The sequence below is a fragment of the Drosophila busckii genome, chromosome X, assembly GCF_011750605.1.
Source record: "Drosophila busckii strain San Diego stock center, stock number 13000-0081.31 chromosome X, ASM1175060v1, whole genome shotgun sequence".
NCBI lineage: Eukaryota > Metazoa > Arthropoda > Insecta > Diptera > Drosophilidae > Drosophila > Drosophila busckii.
In genome coordinates, this window is record NC_046608.1 from 7,521,608 (window position 1) to 7,540,109 (window position 18,502).

The 18,502-nt window shown below is 38.6% G+C and overlaps 1 protein-coding gene across 1 annotated transcript; it reads left to right on the plus strand.

The window, feature by feature from the left end:
- Window positions 1-477: 477 nt before the first annotated feature.
- On the plus strand, window positions 478-17,867 carry LOC117134915. Its single transcript, XM_033294385.1, has 4 exons — window positions 478-605; window positions 13,601-13,988; window positions 14,885-15,019; window positions 17,289-17,867. Exons 1-4 carry the CDS (start codon window positions 478-480, stop codon window positions 17,865-17,867), a joined length of 1,230 nt encoding a protein of 409 aa, XP_033150276.1.
- The last annotated feature ends 635 nt before the right edge of the window (window positions 17,868-18,502 follow it).

Below are 18,502 nucleotides of genomic sequence, written 5' to 3' on the forward strand. Positions count from 1 at the left end.
AAAGCCTTAAAAATAATTTAAAAGTACGCTTTTATTTTTTAAACAAATGAAACGTAATTAAATTACAAGCATTTTAACGATTGCTGTAATAAATATAAGAGCATATGTAATTCGAATATGCAGGCAGTTGAAATAAATTGTATATTTATATAAAGTATTTTGTGCTGCTTTTGTTGTTGCTCTTATTGTTGTTGTTGTTGCTGTTGCTGTGTGCATTTAATTTATGTGCTTGACGTGACACTTGCTATCGCAGCCTCTGCCTGTGCCTCAGCCTGTGTCAGTTGCTAGCAGCAAAATTCGTCAGACAGGGGAACGATGGTTTGATCTTAGGCTGGACGGCCATGGGCATTGAGCACTTGGGGGAGCTGTGGCAACTTGCAACTGGTAACTGGCAACTGGCAACTGGTTAACTGGTCATGGGGCAGCCTAATATGCGACAGCCGCCGCCTGTTAACACATCGGTGAGCCTCACAAAATATGAAATTCGAAACCGAAACCGAAGCGGAGCGCGCCTCAAGAAATTGGGAGACCTCACACCGTTTGTTTGCCGGCGTCGGCATCGGCATCGGCGTCGGCGTCACAGCATTGTCCGAGTTCCTAACGAGGTAACGAGGTGTCCAGGCGGATCGATATTCGAGACCGAGACAAGCGAGAGCGAGAGCGAGAGCGAGCGAGAGCGTGATCCAGCGAGCGAGGCGATTAAATTTCACACGTGGCTTAGTGTCCGCCCGCATTAAGTGCACTTCAACGGCTACACACGCAATCGAGCGTGCAAGCGAGACAGCAAATACATTTTTTTTTAAATATATATTTTACTTTATTTTTTGTTGTTTTTTTTTTTGGCTGACTGACTGGCGAGTGGGCGAGCTTTTATGCAAATGCAATGCGCCATCTTGAGCAGCGATGGCTGCTGATCTCGCCATCTTGGACTGTCAATTGGAACTCACAGGCTCAGGCTCAAGCTCAAGCTGAAGCTCAAGCTTAGCTCAGCGCGTCTGACTGTGTGGTGGCTACACTTGGCCATTGTTCTGCTGCTGCTGCTGCTGCTGTGATGACATTCCACAGATTAGAGAGCGAGAGAGCCAGCCAGGCATATCCTGTGGCTGCCTGGGCTGCGTATGAATGAGTTATTTCAGACTTAATCGCAGCGTTTGCATCTCAGCCAAAGTCAAACACGTTGCAGCAATATATATATATATGTATATATATCCATGTCTGTGCAGGTTTTTTTTTGTTTTAAGCTTCAGCTTCACAGAGGCATTGGTGTCCTCCATTTGATTGAACTGCTCAATGAAATATGCAAATTTGTTTGCCCATCGCCGCCGCCGCCGTCGCTTAATCAACTGCAAAGGCAACGTTTTGTTGCTGCCTCATCATCATCATCATCATCATCATCATAAGCAACATTCAGCTGATGATCATTGTCACCAAGCGTCGTCGTCGTCGTCGTCGTCGTCGCCATCTCGTCTTTGAGTCTGCATCTGAGTGTGAGCTCGCTCATCCTCCTCACATTTGCGGTCGTTTTGGGGCAATCTTAAATATCCTGCTGGTGGGTAAATTTTTCTCTTATATGCTTTGCGCTTTTTGCCACTTTTATCGGATCAGAGCCAGCACAGAGTCACGATTTCTGCAGTAAGAGAGAACCTCAAAGCCTAAACAGCAACACCAACACCACCAACAGCAATCGCAATGTTGCTGCTGCTGCTGCTGTTGCCAACTTGCAACATATTTCAGTCTCAGCCTGGCTGCTACAGTAGAAGAAAAAAAAAACTCTAATTGAACTATTCAACTGGCAACTGGCGTTGCGCTAATTACATTTAATTGCATTTGTTAACAAGCCACTTGTCAAAATTTGTTACTCGCAAATATCTTAAGAGAGTCTGACAGCAATTGCAACTCAATCAACAAACAGACAGAGCGACAGAGATTTCGAAAAAATCTAATGTTGGCCATAGTGTCCATCAAGTTGACCGACACCCAAGACTGACTGTTTAAGTTCCAAGTGATTAAATAATTTAGTCTTAAGTATTTTTCATTGATAACTAAGTGCAGCTTAAATTTAATACAAATAGCTAATGTTATTTAATAGCTTAAATATGCTTAATGATAAATTAGCAGTAGCTGCTTATTAAGCTTATAAATTTATAAATAAATATATAATATAGTTTTATATTAATTAGAAATATTAATCAGCGTAAATTCACTCTAAAGCATTTAATAAGAATTTTAAAAGTAAATAAAATATAACAAATCAATTGTTATTAATTTAAAGTTTATGTTATAAATATATATATTTCAAATATTTATGTAAGTGAATCATTTTAATTTAAGCTGTTTATTCAATTAAAATATACAAATATAAATACAAAAATAAATATTGAGTAGCGTGTTTCAAAAAAATAAATAACAAATATTACAAATTTTGAAATTTAGAGCTATGCATTTATTATAAATAAATAAATAAATAAAACATTAATCAAATAAATAACAATTGAAGAAGTTTGTATTTATATAATTGAGATGATTATTTAAAGTCAGAATTTATTTATATTATGCAGAGTATTTTATAGTTGTAGCAATTTCTTTTTAATGGATATATATTTATATATTAAGAGTAAACAGCAAAACTTAATTTAATTGCAATTTTAACTGATTATTCTATTTGCTTATAATTCAATATAATGAATACAGTATAAATCGCAGCAAAAATTTGCTTAAGCTGCTGAATTTTAGCTACAAATCAATGAAAACTACTTGAAAGCAAAAATCTGCTTGAGTTGTTCAATTTGCTTAGTAGTTCATATGTGAATTTGTATCTTGACTAACATCTGGACATCTAAGACAGTTAATTGGCTAACTAGCTACAGTTGGCGCTGCACCAGTTGCCGCTGTTGGCTTTTTGTGCAATGCGTATCCACAAGATACAAAACACACACACAGTGAAGAGATTGCAAACTATAGATAACGTGACAAGCACAGCTCACAACGAACTGAACTCGGACTCGGTTCGAGCTCTCGAACTGCAACTGGAAGTGGGAACTGCTGCGATTGCGACTTGTGTCTTAATATTTGCGTTTGTGGCGTTAATTATATGTTTCGCTGTTTCTTTGATTGTTTATTTGTTTGTTTTGTTGTTTTTGTTGCTGCACATTGCAACGCATCGCATTGAGTCGAGTCGAGTCGAGTATTGGAATCGAATGGAATCGCACAGTTGAGGATGAAAAGTTGAGAGGACTGAACTGGGACCAAGAGTCGTTTTGTCGTTGTCTACAATTGTTGTTGGTCGTGTAATTCCGGTTCGTGCAATGATAATTATATTAATTTGCCATCGAATAAGCCGGCAAGTGATATCTGTAGCTGTCCGCCCCGACAGTTCGACAGTTTGTCCAGCGAGTCAGTCGGTTAGTCAATGCGTCAATCAGTCAGTCACTTGCTGTTGCTACGAGTATTGGTTATCAACACTGAAAGAAATAGATATGCAAAACAGTAAATCAATGCAATAAAACTTAGCTTATTATACACTTTGAACTTTAATAAAAACTGCTAAAGGGTATTACAAAGTTGTGCAAATGTATGTAACAGGCAGCAGAAGGCGTGGCACACGCCATAAAGTATAAATATTCTTGTTTAGAAAGACAAACTGAGTCGATATAGTAACCTCCGTTTGTTCGTCCGTCTGTATGAGCAACAAGAACTCGGAGACTCTAAAAGCTGGAGCAACCATATTGGGTATGTAGGTTCTCCAAGCAATTTGCTTATATCTTTAATAATTTTTTTAACCCCCGCCTCCATAAATCAAAAAAAAAAAAACGATGTACACCTACAAAAAAAGGCGGAAAAAATCTAAAATAAATCTTAGAACACGCTTTATCATGTTTTTTACTGATACCGAAGTCAAAGTGTATTTAAACGTTGGTTGCGCCCACTTGTATTATATTTGTTTCTCTCTGTGTAGCTTTGGAATGAAATAAATATTTAAAAAGCTAAATATATACTATATCAATAAAACTAATATGAATTTTATAATTTTCTCATGGTAAATTTCTCTCAGTGTAGCTTTAGCTGTAGTTATCGACATTGCCATTACAAAACAATTGAGATTGAGGAAAAATCAAATCAACTCCAAAGCTAAGTATAACTGCAAGTGGCCCAAACAGCTGATGTCTCTATAATTATGGCAGCCACGACAAGCCAACGACAATGACAACGACAACAGCAACAACAACAGCAACAAGCAGGCAAGTGGTTGGCTGGCTGGCTGGCTGACTACCGTCAACAATTGTGCCCCCGAGTCGTATTCATTTGGCTGCTTGGAATGCAATTGCAGACAAGAAGCAGCAGAGACAACAATTCCCATTGCATAAGTGGACAAACTGTTGGGTTGCTTGTTGCGATTGCCGCTGATCAAAACCTAAAACTCAGTTGTGGCCCAGGATATTCGATACACTAATGCTGGGCCACACTCCAGAGCGAGTGAGAGCGAGAGGGAGCGAGAGCGACAACAACTCACGGGGGCAGCAGCTTACAAATCCCAGGCGCTGTCATAAAGATTTGCTGCCCGGGGCAACATCAATGTGGGCATGAAAACGCGTGTAGTAGTCAGCTGCCCATACCTGCCACTGGACTGAATATCTTTCACTCTACTGATCGCCTCTACTCTCCCCCCCACCCTCCTACACACCGCTGCTGCACCCTACTGCTTGCTCCGTTGTCGCCGTTGACGCCGCTCCTTGACGTTGCTCTGTGTCTACAACAACAACAACAACAACAACTGCAAAAGCAACAGCAACAACCTCTCTGCGTGTAAGACAAATGAGCACTCAATTATCGTATTTCTGCTTTAGCTGCTGCTTCATTTGTCTTTCGATTTAATGTGATGGGCTGGGTTGGGTTATGATGTGTTATAGACCGACCACTATGCCAGTTACCAGTTACCAGTTTGCCCAGTTTGCTGGCTGCCTTGTTGCCAGTTGCCAGTTGCAAGTTGCAAGTTGCAAGTAGCGCAATTAACATGATCATTCTCTGCAATTGTTAGTTGATACTTATTGCTTCGAACCTTTTTATTAATTTGCTCTAAATCAATATTGATACTTGCAAAACTTTGTTTAATAAGCTATACAAATATGTTACTCATATATATTATAAATTAAAGCCAGTAATTGTACATAACGTAAGAAAGTTAAAATAATTTATTGGCAATTTTTAGACACAAATACGATGCAGTTAAAAAATATATTAATAACAAGCAGCAATTTTACAAATTAATATTATATATTTAAGAAAAAACATTAATATTTTCTTTTACCCTAATAACTAAATTTAAATTTGAATATTAAACATTTTTTAAAAATTTATGCGCAGTATGCAACTCAAGCTGCTCTAGTTTTTGTTTATAAATAAATAACAAGTTTAGCTTAAATATTTTTGTAACTTAGAGCAAAAATGAAATTTAGAACATAAAATTAATTTATTTAGAATTTTATTAGAATCAAATATAATTTGTATTTATGCAAATCTGCAAAAATTAAACTTGAGTCGTAAAATTCTTTTTGTGTTTGTTACCATTTAGAATAAATATTAGAAATAAACAATATATACTGATAAATGTATTATATCTTTGTTTTTTAATTCATTTATTAATTAAATTAAATATATTTTTTTAATAATTTGCTTGCTGCTTAGCTAAGTTTGGCTTGCAACAAAAGCTTATTAGATGTTAATATAAAGAACGCGCAGCTTGAGCTGCCAAATATATGTATAATATATATATATATATATATGCATATATCTACATATGTGCAAATGGTGGTCCAATCTGTCATTCCAGTCGACTGCGTTTTTTGTAAGTTCGTCGAGGCTGAAGCAACGCAACGCAACGCAACGCAACGGATCGGATCAGATCGGGTCGGGTGGTCGTCGCCGATGTTTATCTCGGCAAGGCAGTTCAGTTTAGTATTTTATTATGAGTTTGTTGTTTTATTTGTTATATTTTTTTTTTGTTCAGCCGCTGTCATTCAACCTGCGGCGGGTTGAGCTCATCATCAACTACTCCATGTCCGAGCTCGCAAGTCCAATCATGTTGCCTCCTTAAAAAACTAAAATGCAGAATTATGAATCGGCATGTTTTACATGTGCGGGAGGTCTTGTAAAAAGTGCAAGAGCAAGAGCAAGGGCAGAGAAAAGAGAGGAGGTCGGAATTGAATTGAATTGAATTGAATTGTGTGTACCTGTCACAGCTCTGAACCTGTTGCCGTCAAATCTTGAATTAAATGTTGTGAAATCGTACACTTCAAAAAACAAAAAAAAAAAAGACAGAGAACGGGGCTGGAGAGCGAATCAGCTGAGAAGGAATTGAGGCTAAGGCTATGTGCGTACAAAAAAAAAAGGAACTATCATTCAACATAATTATCAAGCTGGTTTTGTCTCTCACTGGACTCTGAACTGGCTGCATTGCAATTACAGTTGAGTGTGTGTGTGTGCGTGTGTGTGGTCCTGAGTACGTTTTTGCTCTGAAGTGTGATTGCCGGCGAGCAATTGTTGGCCAAGATTAATGGCCACGCAATTAATCAAGCGACAAGCTTTTTATTTTATATTTTATATTTTTGGAGGCGCCATCATTGCACTTGCAGCGCTTCCTGCTTGAGCGACTGGCTGGTTATTTGACACCTTTTGGCTGTGTGCCCCAATCAGAGGCGCCAGCGCTTCAATCGCAGGGTTTGGATCGCATCGGACGCATTACTTCCACACCAAATAGTTCAGCCTATGAAAATAATAAGTGTGGGAACCTCGTTGAGCGCTCAAATGTTACGTTCGCTTCATTGCCGTTTTATTGGTTGAAAATAAGTTAATAACATGGACGTTATCCTTGCTAACAAACCATGCAACAATATTGCCGACAGCCCCAGCGAACAGCCCCAACAACAATTGCTGCCGTCGCTGCTTAGTTAACATGGCTTTGACTTTGACTTTGGCTTGGGCTTGGGCTTGGGCTTGGGCTCTGGCAGCAGCGGAAGCCGCATAAGCTCGCTTTCAACAGCTAAGCCAAACAGCCAAAGTATATCATCATAACCACCTACTTTTGTGGACCTTGCCACAATTGGCGGCTACGGCGTCAATGAGAGAGCACTGCGCCAACTGTTGCTGCTGCTGCTGCTGCTGCTGCTCGCCCGCAGGCGCAAATCCGCAAACGCAAACGCAAGTTGCAGAGCCCAAGTTAAAGTTGCAGACGCCGCCGTTGCCGTTCGCCGCCGCCGTCGCCGTCGCCGCCACTGATAATGATGAAGGTGTTGGTGTTGCGGCTCTTGGTGTTGCTGCTGATGATGATGCGACTGATCGCCCCGACTGGACTCGACTGCTGCCGCCTGCTGGTTGCGCTACAAGCAAATTAATTATGCCATGCCGCAAAAGTTAATAAACCAAAAATCTGCCTAATTATTGCCAAAGCAACAACAATAATATAAATTATTTTGTTGTAGGGCATTCGTTTGGTTGCTCTGGCCTGGCGCCGCTAAATGGGATCAGTTTTGGTAACGAGTTAACGAGTTGATTTCACTTCAGCGATTGCCGCCGCGACTGCGAACCCAAAAAAAAAAAGAAAAAAAACAATAACAAAAACGAAGAGACCCCGAACCGGATTAGCAGTCTGTGCTGCGAGATGCGCCCAAGCAAACTGCGCGGTGGCCATGGCCAATGTCTACACAACAAGGTGACGGCTTATAATGACGATCGCTCGGTCTGAAGACGAGGCTCAGGCTAAGGCTCTGGCTATGGCTCTGGCTCTGGCTTTGACTCTGGCTCAGGCGTTTGCACCTCCCATGGCCAAACTGCAGCAAGCGCGCTTCTGTAGCGGCCTTTGATGCTTCACACACACACACGCACACTGATATTTATATATGCATATATATATATAATTTTTGTTGTGGGTCCTCTTCGTCGGTCTGTCTGTCTGTCTGTCTGTGGCTTTGGCTTTTTGGGCTTTGTCAGGGGCGTTACCCAGTGATCATCACGCGTTTGCGCTGTTGCTTCGATATCTTCGGTTCGGTTCCTTTTTCTTTTTCTGCTCTTTTCACTTAATGGGTGTTATTTTGTTTTGCCGTAAATATTTTTGCAATGGGCGCTAATTAAGTTTGGCTCTGGCTCTTGCTCGATCTGCATCCTTCGCACTTTGTTATGTGTGAAACTTTTAAATTTCGAGCGTCGGCAAACATGAAAACCCAGCGCTACACCAAAATTGCCGGCCATTAATGCATGGCCCATGGGCCCAGGCCCAGCGAGGGAGATGGCAAGGGGGGGCGGCGGCTGAAGCTGCAGCCAACAATCCTCGGACACACCTACTCTCGCTCAGCTAGGGGTCTGCTTGCTGTTCTTTGTTGTTGGCTCTGGTGGCTCTGGCTGCTTTTCAAAATAAATATTGCAACTTATTAATTACGCATACGCCACTTGCGCCAGCAGCTGTGTGTCCAGCCTAGCATGAATGAATGAATCTCTCTCTCTCTCTCTCTCTCTCTCACTCTCTTTCTCGCTCTCTGTCGCAGTCCGCAGTCCAAGCACTTCATTAGCCGTAAAATATTCATTTGTAAGTGAGCGTTTTATGACTCATTTTTCGGGCATTCGGTTCGTTCGCTTGTATTTTAGTTGCTGTTTCAAATCGATTGGTTAATAAATTAGCATTATGCGGTTACACTTTAAGTGTCGTCTGGCATTTTTGCGCTCCAAGTCATGCCGCTGAGCTGGCCAAAATGCATTCAGCCAGCCAGCCAACCAGCCAAACAGTTCAAAGACCGAACAGTTTTCAGTTTTCAAAACCAAATTACAAGCGCCGAACGCGTCTATGTTGAACTTTGAAGCTGCAAGCTAATTCTTATATTAATAACAAGCACTAGCAATTTATAAGCTTCAATCATTTATTATTAAATGCAGCTGAAAGTTAAGCACACATTAAATAAAGTTTACGTTAGAAGATTTCATTAATTTTAATACTTTGCCTGCATATTGATTCCTATTTTTTATATACACTTAATTCATAAAGTATTTTAAATAAAACAACTATACATATTTTATTTTATTCATTGACAAACATTAAAATATTATATTTTCTAATAAGTGCGCTTAACAGAATATATAATAATAATATAATATACAAGCCAATATACAATATGATAGCTAGTTTATTTACTTAAATAAAAATGCTTATTTAATTTAATTTAATTTTTTAATTCTTTAACTACTATTTATTTATTGCTTTTATTTCATTTTATGAAAAAATATAATTTAATTAAATATCTTTCATTTCATTTGTTAATATTTTAATAAATAATTTTTGCAACTTAAATTGCTTAATATTCAATAATTCAATACTTTTATTGCTCTAAATATTTTGTTATTTTTCTGCAATTAAAATATTTACATAGAAAAACAGAAAAATCATTATTGCATTTATTTTGCATTAATAATTGCATTTAAATACAAAAAATCCGCTCAGCAACGAAACTTCCCACAACAATCAAAGATCAATTTGTAAATTTCCTATGACCGCAGCTGCTGAGGTCTGTGCCTTAGGCATTGGGCATGCAACATGTTTGCTCATACTACAAATATTACTCATACGCCACGTCACACGTCGACAGCAACATGACGTACGACAAGCGCGCTTTGCTTATTAGGTAATAAGCAAAAGGCGCCCAGGTAAATCACCAAAAAGTTCCCAGGCTGACCCCGCCCGCCCCACCCACCCACACAGTTAACCGCTGGCCCAGTTAAGCGTGCGATTGATTAGAATTACACAAAAAATCCAAATCAAATCACAAAAAAAAAAAAAGTAATGATGACAAGAAACAAACGAAAATTAAACAATTTTGAACGCCCGCGCCTCAACACACACACACACACACATAGCTATAAATAGCTTGGCCCAATCATGCAGCGTCGCTAAGACCGGAACCAGTGGAGTCGCCACCATTGGCGACGTCTCCATGACTAACAAATGCTCAATATTTTTCAGATTGATCATGCCAAAGTCATGGTGAAATTTCGCTCAGCACACACAGCCAAAAGAAAATCTCACACACACACACATAGACACGCATAGGCGTCTAGTGCTGTCTTGCTCGAGCGATAAACGGCGCGCAAAATTTAATGAATGAACTCAAAATGAGACAACGCAAGCAACAAGTGTTAAAGCTATAAGTGTGTTAGTGTATTAGTGTGTGTGTCTGTGTGTGCATGTGTGTGCTTGTCTGTGGCTCAGTTTGCTAGCCGGCTGGCTGGCAGGCAGACGATTGCCAAAGGTATGTGTATGAGTAATAATTCTTGTGAAATTGAACGGAAATAACTGAAACTTTGTACGCTGCTCGTCAATGCTGTGACGTCGAGCCTAACTGTGCTCACACCTCACAGCACACACACACACACACACGTACACATACGGTGCATGTATATGTGTGTGACCCATAGCCATTTTATCAGCATGTCGATGAATAAGCCTAGCACAAGTCGGAAGTAACAATTTTTTTGCTGTTTTTATAGCAAGGCATATACATAATTAATTTATAATGCATACTAGCCGTGCCTATATATGATAGCTATATAGTTTAGTTATGATAAGAGCGGCGCGCTCAGCTGATAGCAATCAGCATTTGTCTCTATGCAGAGCCGGCAAACCGGCAATAACCTTGCTCTGCTCTCAATGTTGTTTATCTCTCGCCACAGCGTGCGCCAGCAAACAGCTGATCACACGTCACAATACGTAGCATGTGTGTGTGTGTGTGTGTGTGTGTGTGTGTCTGTTGCTGTTTGTTTGTGTGGGTGTAGCAACTATTCAAATGAACATCGTTCATCGCACGTTGCGCGCACTCGCAAAACGAATTTCAATGAGAGCCGCAATAGAGCAGCAAAGTCAAAGTCACACACACACACACACACACACATACACACACGCATTAGATACACTCACTCACGCTCAGTCAGCTGATAATACCACGCTCTTTGCCAAAATAAAAGAGAGCGTAGCCCATATGTAACTCTATTTTGTTTGTATGCCAAATTTATTAGCGAATTAATGCATACGCTTTATTTATTTAATTTATTGCAAGCGTAAATAAATAAATACAAAATGTTTATATTGTTGCTTTCTTAGTTAAATAAATAAATTAGCTTTCCAAATGCTACAAAATAAAATGTAGGCTAATTTATATTTTGCATAACAAGACGTGGCCATCATTTTATTGTGGTCATAGCTTATGCAATAATTTAACAATTAAAATTTAATTAATTAATTTAATAAGCAAAAACAAGCATTTGACTTTAATATTTACATTTAATTTATATGAGCTGTCAATAAATAATGTAAAATTATTTAAAGATGTACGCCTAATGTTTTTTAATTAAAAAATAAGTACAAATTATTTTACAAGAACATTTCACTCTTAAATACGCTAATGTAATTTAAAATATTTGTTATTTTTAAACGAGTTTTTATATAGTGAACACTCAATTAATTTAATAGTTTTAATATATATGCCAAATCATTGCTATCATACAAAATAAAATAAAAATAAATTTGTATAATGATAATAAAAAATTGTAGGTAATAAAAACAGAGTTATAAAAATTACCAACATTAAAAATAAAAGCAAAATAAATTAATTATAGCGCATTCAAATTTGCTTAGATTTGTTAGGCAGCTCACGCTTTTGTTGAAGGGTAGCAAGAGTCACAGTTATTTTACAATTGTTATTGTTGTTAGCAGCGCAGCGCGCTCAGCTGTTTCACATTGTAGCTGTATGTGTGTGTGTGTGTGTGTGTGTGTTGCGCTCAACGCTCAGTTTTGGAGCAACTCACACAATTTTGAGCGCTTTGGCTGTTGCTGCTGTCGATGACTTTGCTTTGTGCTTTTGTTTCACACACACAGACACATAGACAGCTGTGTGTGTGTGCGTGTGTTTGTGGCGAGAGAGTTTTGGCTGCTTATGGGCAAATTTTTACATTGCAAATCGCAGTGGGCAGTGGCCCAGAGGGGGCTTGTTGGCCTGGCACAGTCATTTCATCATCATCGACGCTAACGCTGCTCAGCAAGCCACACACACATGAGCAGTTGAAACACTCAGCGCACACGCACACAGATTCGCGACCACTGTGTGTGTGTAAGCTCATGACTGACTTCTCGATTTACTCCTCATTAGTACGCTCATAGTAACTGAAGAGTTCGGTTCGCAAACACACGCGTCTCTGTCGCTGCAAAAAAAGAAAGAAAGAAGAGTGAGAGAGCGAGAGAGCGAGAGAGCGAGAGACCAAGGCGGTCGCTCGTAACTAACAATTTTGATCGCCAGGCAATCAAATCAAATCAAATCAGACAGTCAAACGCAGCGCGTCGACATTATACGCTCGATATAATATTAATATACGATATAAACGGCAAATGTTTATATTTATTTATGCTCAGCTACGTTTTGTTTTTAAATTTTTTTTTTTTTTTATTTGCAACGCAAACAATACAAATTACAATCATTTTATATGCAAATAACAAAGTGAAGACTGTTTTAGTATTAAAAAGTGCAATTAATTTAATATCAGCGACTTGGCCGGCAGCTCTTTAAGTAAATGGTAAGTAATGTTATGAAATTAAAGTGTTAAAAACAAAATCGAATTGCAGCAGATAAGATAAGTTATTAATAATTAAATATAATAAATAATAAAGCTAAACTTGACCTATGTACGCAGACATGCATATGCAAGTCGCTATGTGTGTATGTGTGTGTGTGTGTGTGTGTGTTGTGCGTGTATAGCTAGTTGAGCTCGATACACAATGGTTCCTATAGCCGGACATTTAATTTCGGGAATTGCAAGCATTATTAGCTGCATTGCATGGTGGATAGCAACACAATTGAAGACTCGGCTGACGCTGCAAATTGTTTTCTACTATCTAACTGCTAGGCTTTTTTGTTGAGTGCTGCCAAAGGAATGCAGTGCAGCGAGGGTAGGCAACTGTGTTGTTGTTGTTGCTGCTTGTTGTTACCAGGCCAAAAATTCAACAACATCAAAATCCATGCCATGTGAAATTAATTTACACGTTCCGAGACAAGCAGGCGGTTCAATCTTAGGCTAAGGGGTTTAACATAGCCGGCGATTGCTGTAGGTGCTGCGGCGTTTTCTTTTTTTTTTTTTTTTGGTTTGGCTTTTATTATTTTGGCAGCTTGTAAGCGGCGAGAGCAGCAATCGGCAGCGATATTTCACAAAATTGTGTAAGTTCGTTGACTTTGTTGGCTAGTGTTGAGTGTAGTGATCGATGATTCAGCCCAAAATAGACTTGGTGCGTTTAATTTTAACTAATTATGTCAGCTCAAAAAGACAATTATAGCTGCAACAACAATAATAATAATAATAATAACAGCTGTTGGCTACAGCAACAACAAATATCTAAGCGATAACGATAAGAATACAACGAGGTCAGGCACGTTTTTAGCCAAAAAACTGTGTATTCCCCCATTTTAATTGCTTCTTCTTCTTTGCAGACGACAAACAACAACAACAACAACAGCAGCAACAAGCAGAACAGCAGCAAAACGGCCAACTCAACAACAACAACACTCGACTCGCCGCGCAGCCACCGCAGCAGCAGCAGCCGGCGTTCCAGCAACATCAAATCGCTGCTCATGCTCGCCATACTCATGTGCCAGCTACAGCAGTTGCTACGCCCCAGTTCAGGTGGTGGTGGCTGCAGCGGCGGCGTCGCTCTAGCTGCACCAGCTCCAACACACAGTCGCACACACACGCACACGCACACAGACGAGCTGCTGCACGAACTGGTGCACATTGGCTCCTCCTCAGCGCATTCTCGGCGTCTGCACAAGCGTCATGATGACAACAAGGCCGCATTCTACAGAGAGCTGAACAGCAGCGTCCTGGACTGGAGCAACACCTGCACCGGCACCTGGGAGGAGCAGAACAGACCCACAGTCAGGCCACACAAGCGTTGTGCGGAGCACAAAAAGGTCAGTACGCAATATTTAATATTTAATTTAATATATTATATAGTTCATTTAAAAATTATCTAACTGCTTTAATTGGTTTTAAAATCCAATGCACTATTGTTGACAATTAATTCATGCTGATTAAACTAATTTTATTACATTTATTTATCTGCATTTAAATACATTGATAAGAAACTTGCCTAATTAAAATTGAATTGAAGAAATAGAATTGCATATGTTGCATTTTATATTTAATTATTTTGCATATTTTACATTCTTTAATTGAATTTACTTTAAATTAAAAATAAAAGTTTTATACAATTAACCAATGTTATTACATTTATTTATCTGCATTTAAATACATTTATGGCAATTTCATTAGAAACTTGCTCAATTTAAATTATTGAATGAAATAAAATTGCATATGTTAAAATTTTTTAATTTAAATTGTTGAACTTTGTTGTTTTGTACATATAAACTTTCCAAATTGTACATTCTTTGATTTAATTTAATTACATTATAAATTAATTAATAATTTAATTTTTAAATTAAATATAAAAAATTTAGCAAATAATGTTTAATAAATAAATTGCTCTGCTTCATTTAATAAACTTGAATTATAGCTTCATCAATTCTAATGTATTATTAAATATTAATATTATAATAAAAACAAATCTTATTTAATTATCTATTGCTGGCTATTTGCTATTTAATGCTCAGTGCATTTAAATTTTAATGCTTGGTATTATATTTCTTTTTTGTATTTATTTATTTAAAATGTGTAATATTATTTAAAATAATTTGCAGCAATTGCATTGGCAATTTAAATAAATTTATGCAGTAACTTGTATTTTTTGTTGAGCACATTTTATTAATTGTTGTTCTCTTTCTCTCTCTTGCTCTATTTTTTGCTGCAGCTGATAAAATTTCTTATCAGCAACATAACGACGGGCATGTCGGAACTATCGTCCAAGGATGCAAACATCTCCGAGCTATTGCTGTTTAGAAGTCAATACAAATTTCTGCCGCAGCTCAAAGCTCGAGCCAAACCAGTAAGTAGCACTTTAATAAAATAAAGTATATAAGTGTGTGTGTGTGCGTGTGTGTGTGTGACTGAAAACCAAACGTATCCACACGTATCCAATTGTATCCAATCGCAAGGCAATCAAACTGATTAGAGCCACTCACAGACCAAAAAAAAAAAACACTTGAGGCCTGAACCTAAGCCAAATGGCCAACTGGTGCTCACGTGAGTTGGAGTTAGCCCATTTCACCGTCACGTCATTGCGTAGGTGCAAAACAAGCGTCACAAGCGTCGTCGTCGCGTAGCCGAAGCGCTAGTCATATGAGCTAGACAACCAAATTGTATCTATGTGTGTGTGCTAGACAAAAGTAAATAGCGTTAGCGCTTTGGCTGTATCTGCAAGATAGATTTGGCCATGCAAGTGACTGACTTAAGCTTTAACAGTTTAAGCTTGTGCGTAATTAAATCAAAGCTTTAGTCATAAAATTGACTCAATAAATAGCAAACTGCAGATAAGTGCGCTTAGCTCTCGTTTCTCATTGTTCTATTGCCTGCTAGTTTATATATTAATCATAGCCATTCGTCATTTAATAGCAAAACTGCAGCTAAAATGCTTTGCGCCTTATCTACAATTTGTTTATAACAATTAACACTTTCATAAACAGCGCTCTGCAGTTTGTAGCAGTTCAAATTACATCGGGCTAGTTAGCTGGACCGATTTTATAATATTTTATTGACAGTGCATGGATTAAATCAATATTTGCTTAAGTTTATGGCACTGTGAACTATCTAAGCAAAGCTGGACTTTAACTGAGCTCAGCCAAGTTAAGACTCAAAGAGCAATTTAGCGCCTAAAGCGTCAAGTCATGTTGAGCTCAAGCGCAAATAAAAAAACACACAATAGCAATATATATATATAAAAATATATAAAGTAGTAAGCAACAGCTACTGCTGGCTAAAGTTTAGGTCGAAACAAATAACAACAAATAAATTAAATTTGAGTAAATTTAAGTTTTAGTTGCAGCAATTCATTTTATAATAAATAAATAAATTTCAATTCATAATGCAAATATTTTGTAACATTTTATAAATTATGCAAGTTGCTAAATAAATTTATATAAATTTAGCTCAACTAAGCAAATTCAACAATCAGCTCTTAGCTTTGAATAGAATTTTTAATACACTGAACTTTTAATTAACAAACAAATTTCCTTTACAAATATACACGCAAATTCAAGTTGAATATTTAGGCTAAGCTCGTTGCTTATTTAATTAATTTATATAAATTTTTTAAATAAATTTGCAATTGCAACAATTTCCATAAAATTGGAGGCAAAATATGCATAAGACTTTGTTAAATAATTAATTTGCATTTGAAAATCAAAAGGCCAAGCAGTTAATACAACAGTTAGTTAAACTAACAGCTAAGCTGACGTTAAGCATTGTCAAGTGTCAAATGAATTGTCTTAAAGCTGAGCTACTTGGCTTGAAGTCAAGTCCAATTAACAACTTAAAAAATTATTTACGCGATAACGATTTAGATTTCTTAAGTGGCTTTCGCTTGAATTTCACATTGACGTCATGAGATAAAAAGGCCGAAAAAAATAATAAGCGTGGAATTGCAAATATTGTTAGACACACACACACACACACACACACACACACACATGAAAAAAGGTACATACGTCAATGGTAGTGTGACATGAATTAACGTTAACTAATTGTTGACAAGCCAAGGCATTTGTTATTACAATGTGTGCGCGCGTGTGTGTGTGTGAGTTAAGCAAATATATAGCATGTCTGATCGTTGCTATAGGGTCGTAGCTATAAATAGCTTGAACTGAAGACATAACTTGAGCTTGAGCAAAAGTTTCCAAAGAACTTGCAGCTCGCGTGGACATTTGACGTCACAAAAAGCAAAACAATTCGCACTTATTCACACACACAGCTTGTGTATTTGAGCGTGAGACACACACACACACACACACACACAGAGCGCGCGTTATATAGAGATAGCGATTTTAGTAGAGCGCGCGTTCGCTCGCGCTCGCGCGTGATTCATGCGAATGAGTGCGCGCCGCTGTGGATTCCCCCGGCTTCGGCATGAATGAAAACGAACAGCGAGCGAGCGAGCGCGCGCAGCATGTGACGTCACGCCGTTGTGTTCACGCCGCTTTTCACTTTCAGTCAGCATATACGGCGTATGATTGATTTTTGTTTTTTGATTAAGTACAACAAAGTTCAGCAACCCGTTTTTTAATTGTATGCCGCTCTCTCTCTCTCTCTTTTATTTACAGCTGCGTCTGCGTCGCCTGCACAACGAGCTGCAAATGTATGTGGCAAGCTTTAGTTACATTTATGTCGCCCAGCAGCATTGGGAGTACGAGAATCAGCAAAAGACCAGCGAACTATCAATGGAGCTGCTGCGCTTTCGTCGCAATGCGCGCTGGGTGCTCTGCTCCGTGGAGGAAGCCATCAATGCCACCAATGGCCTGTACGGCAAGCAGCAGCCACGCCTCAAGACTGTGCCGCGCGCTCTTATGGAGCGACATCTGTCGCACTTTACAACGCCGCTGGTGCAGCTGCATGGCAATGCGACGCTGGCGGCGCGTAATCAAACCTATGTGCACTCACATCAAATCAATCATATACGCCAGGATGCGCAGTTCCTGCAGCATCATTACCTCAAGTATTTAAAACGCATGACCAGACTGCTGGCCAAGCAGAGCCGGCGCAGCTGCAAGCGTCAAGCCAATGCCAAAGTGAGCAGCAGCAGCAGCAGCAGCAGCAAAACGTCAAAGCTACCACGTCCAGCTAAGCGTCAGCGTCAGCGTCCACGCCCACACGCCAAAACGTTGCCACAACAGACGAGCTAGGGAACGCTCCTTAGACACAATTTAACAATTTCGAATTCGAGCGCTAAGCATGACTACAACTAATTTATTTATATTTATTATAACTTCATCCCACCAGCTCTATGGCTATGATACATTCCAACCACTTTCATTCAACCATTTATTTATTATATGCATTCCATTTGTTTTAATATATATATATATATTTTTTTTTTTGACACTATTTATTGCATTCCCCACACACACTTAGCTCGTAAGTTGTATATGGCTCCAATGCCTTTTGCCTTGTGTATTACATAGCTGTGATAATAGTTAATAGACAAACGCACAACCAATTCACTGACGCCAATATCTCGCCCAGAACATTTTACTATATAAATACAAAGAACAACTCGATAATATTTTATATATATGTGACATATATTTTTTTTATTTAAATATAGTACAAACCGAAAAAACGCTGACAAAACATTTAACAATCTTTCAATTCTGTTGGTGGGGGGGCCCACTCGTTTATTGCTTTTATTTTAATTCCATTTGAGGCAACACGAGTCGATTTACAGCTCAGATAGACTTGTCTTCTATCTGTGTGTCTGGGGGGTCCAACTCGTGTAGCGCCGTATCCAATTACAGCCACAGTTCCCACATTATCAAAA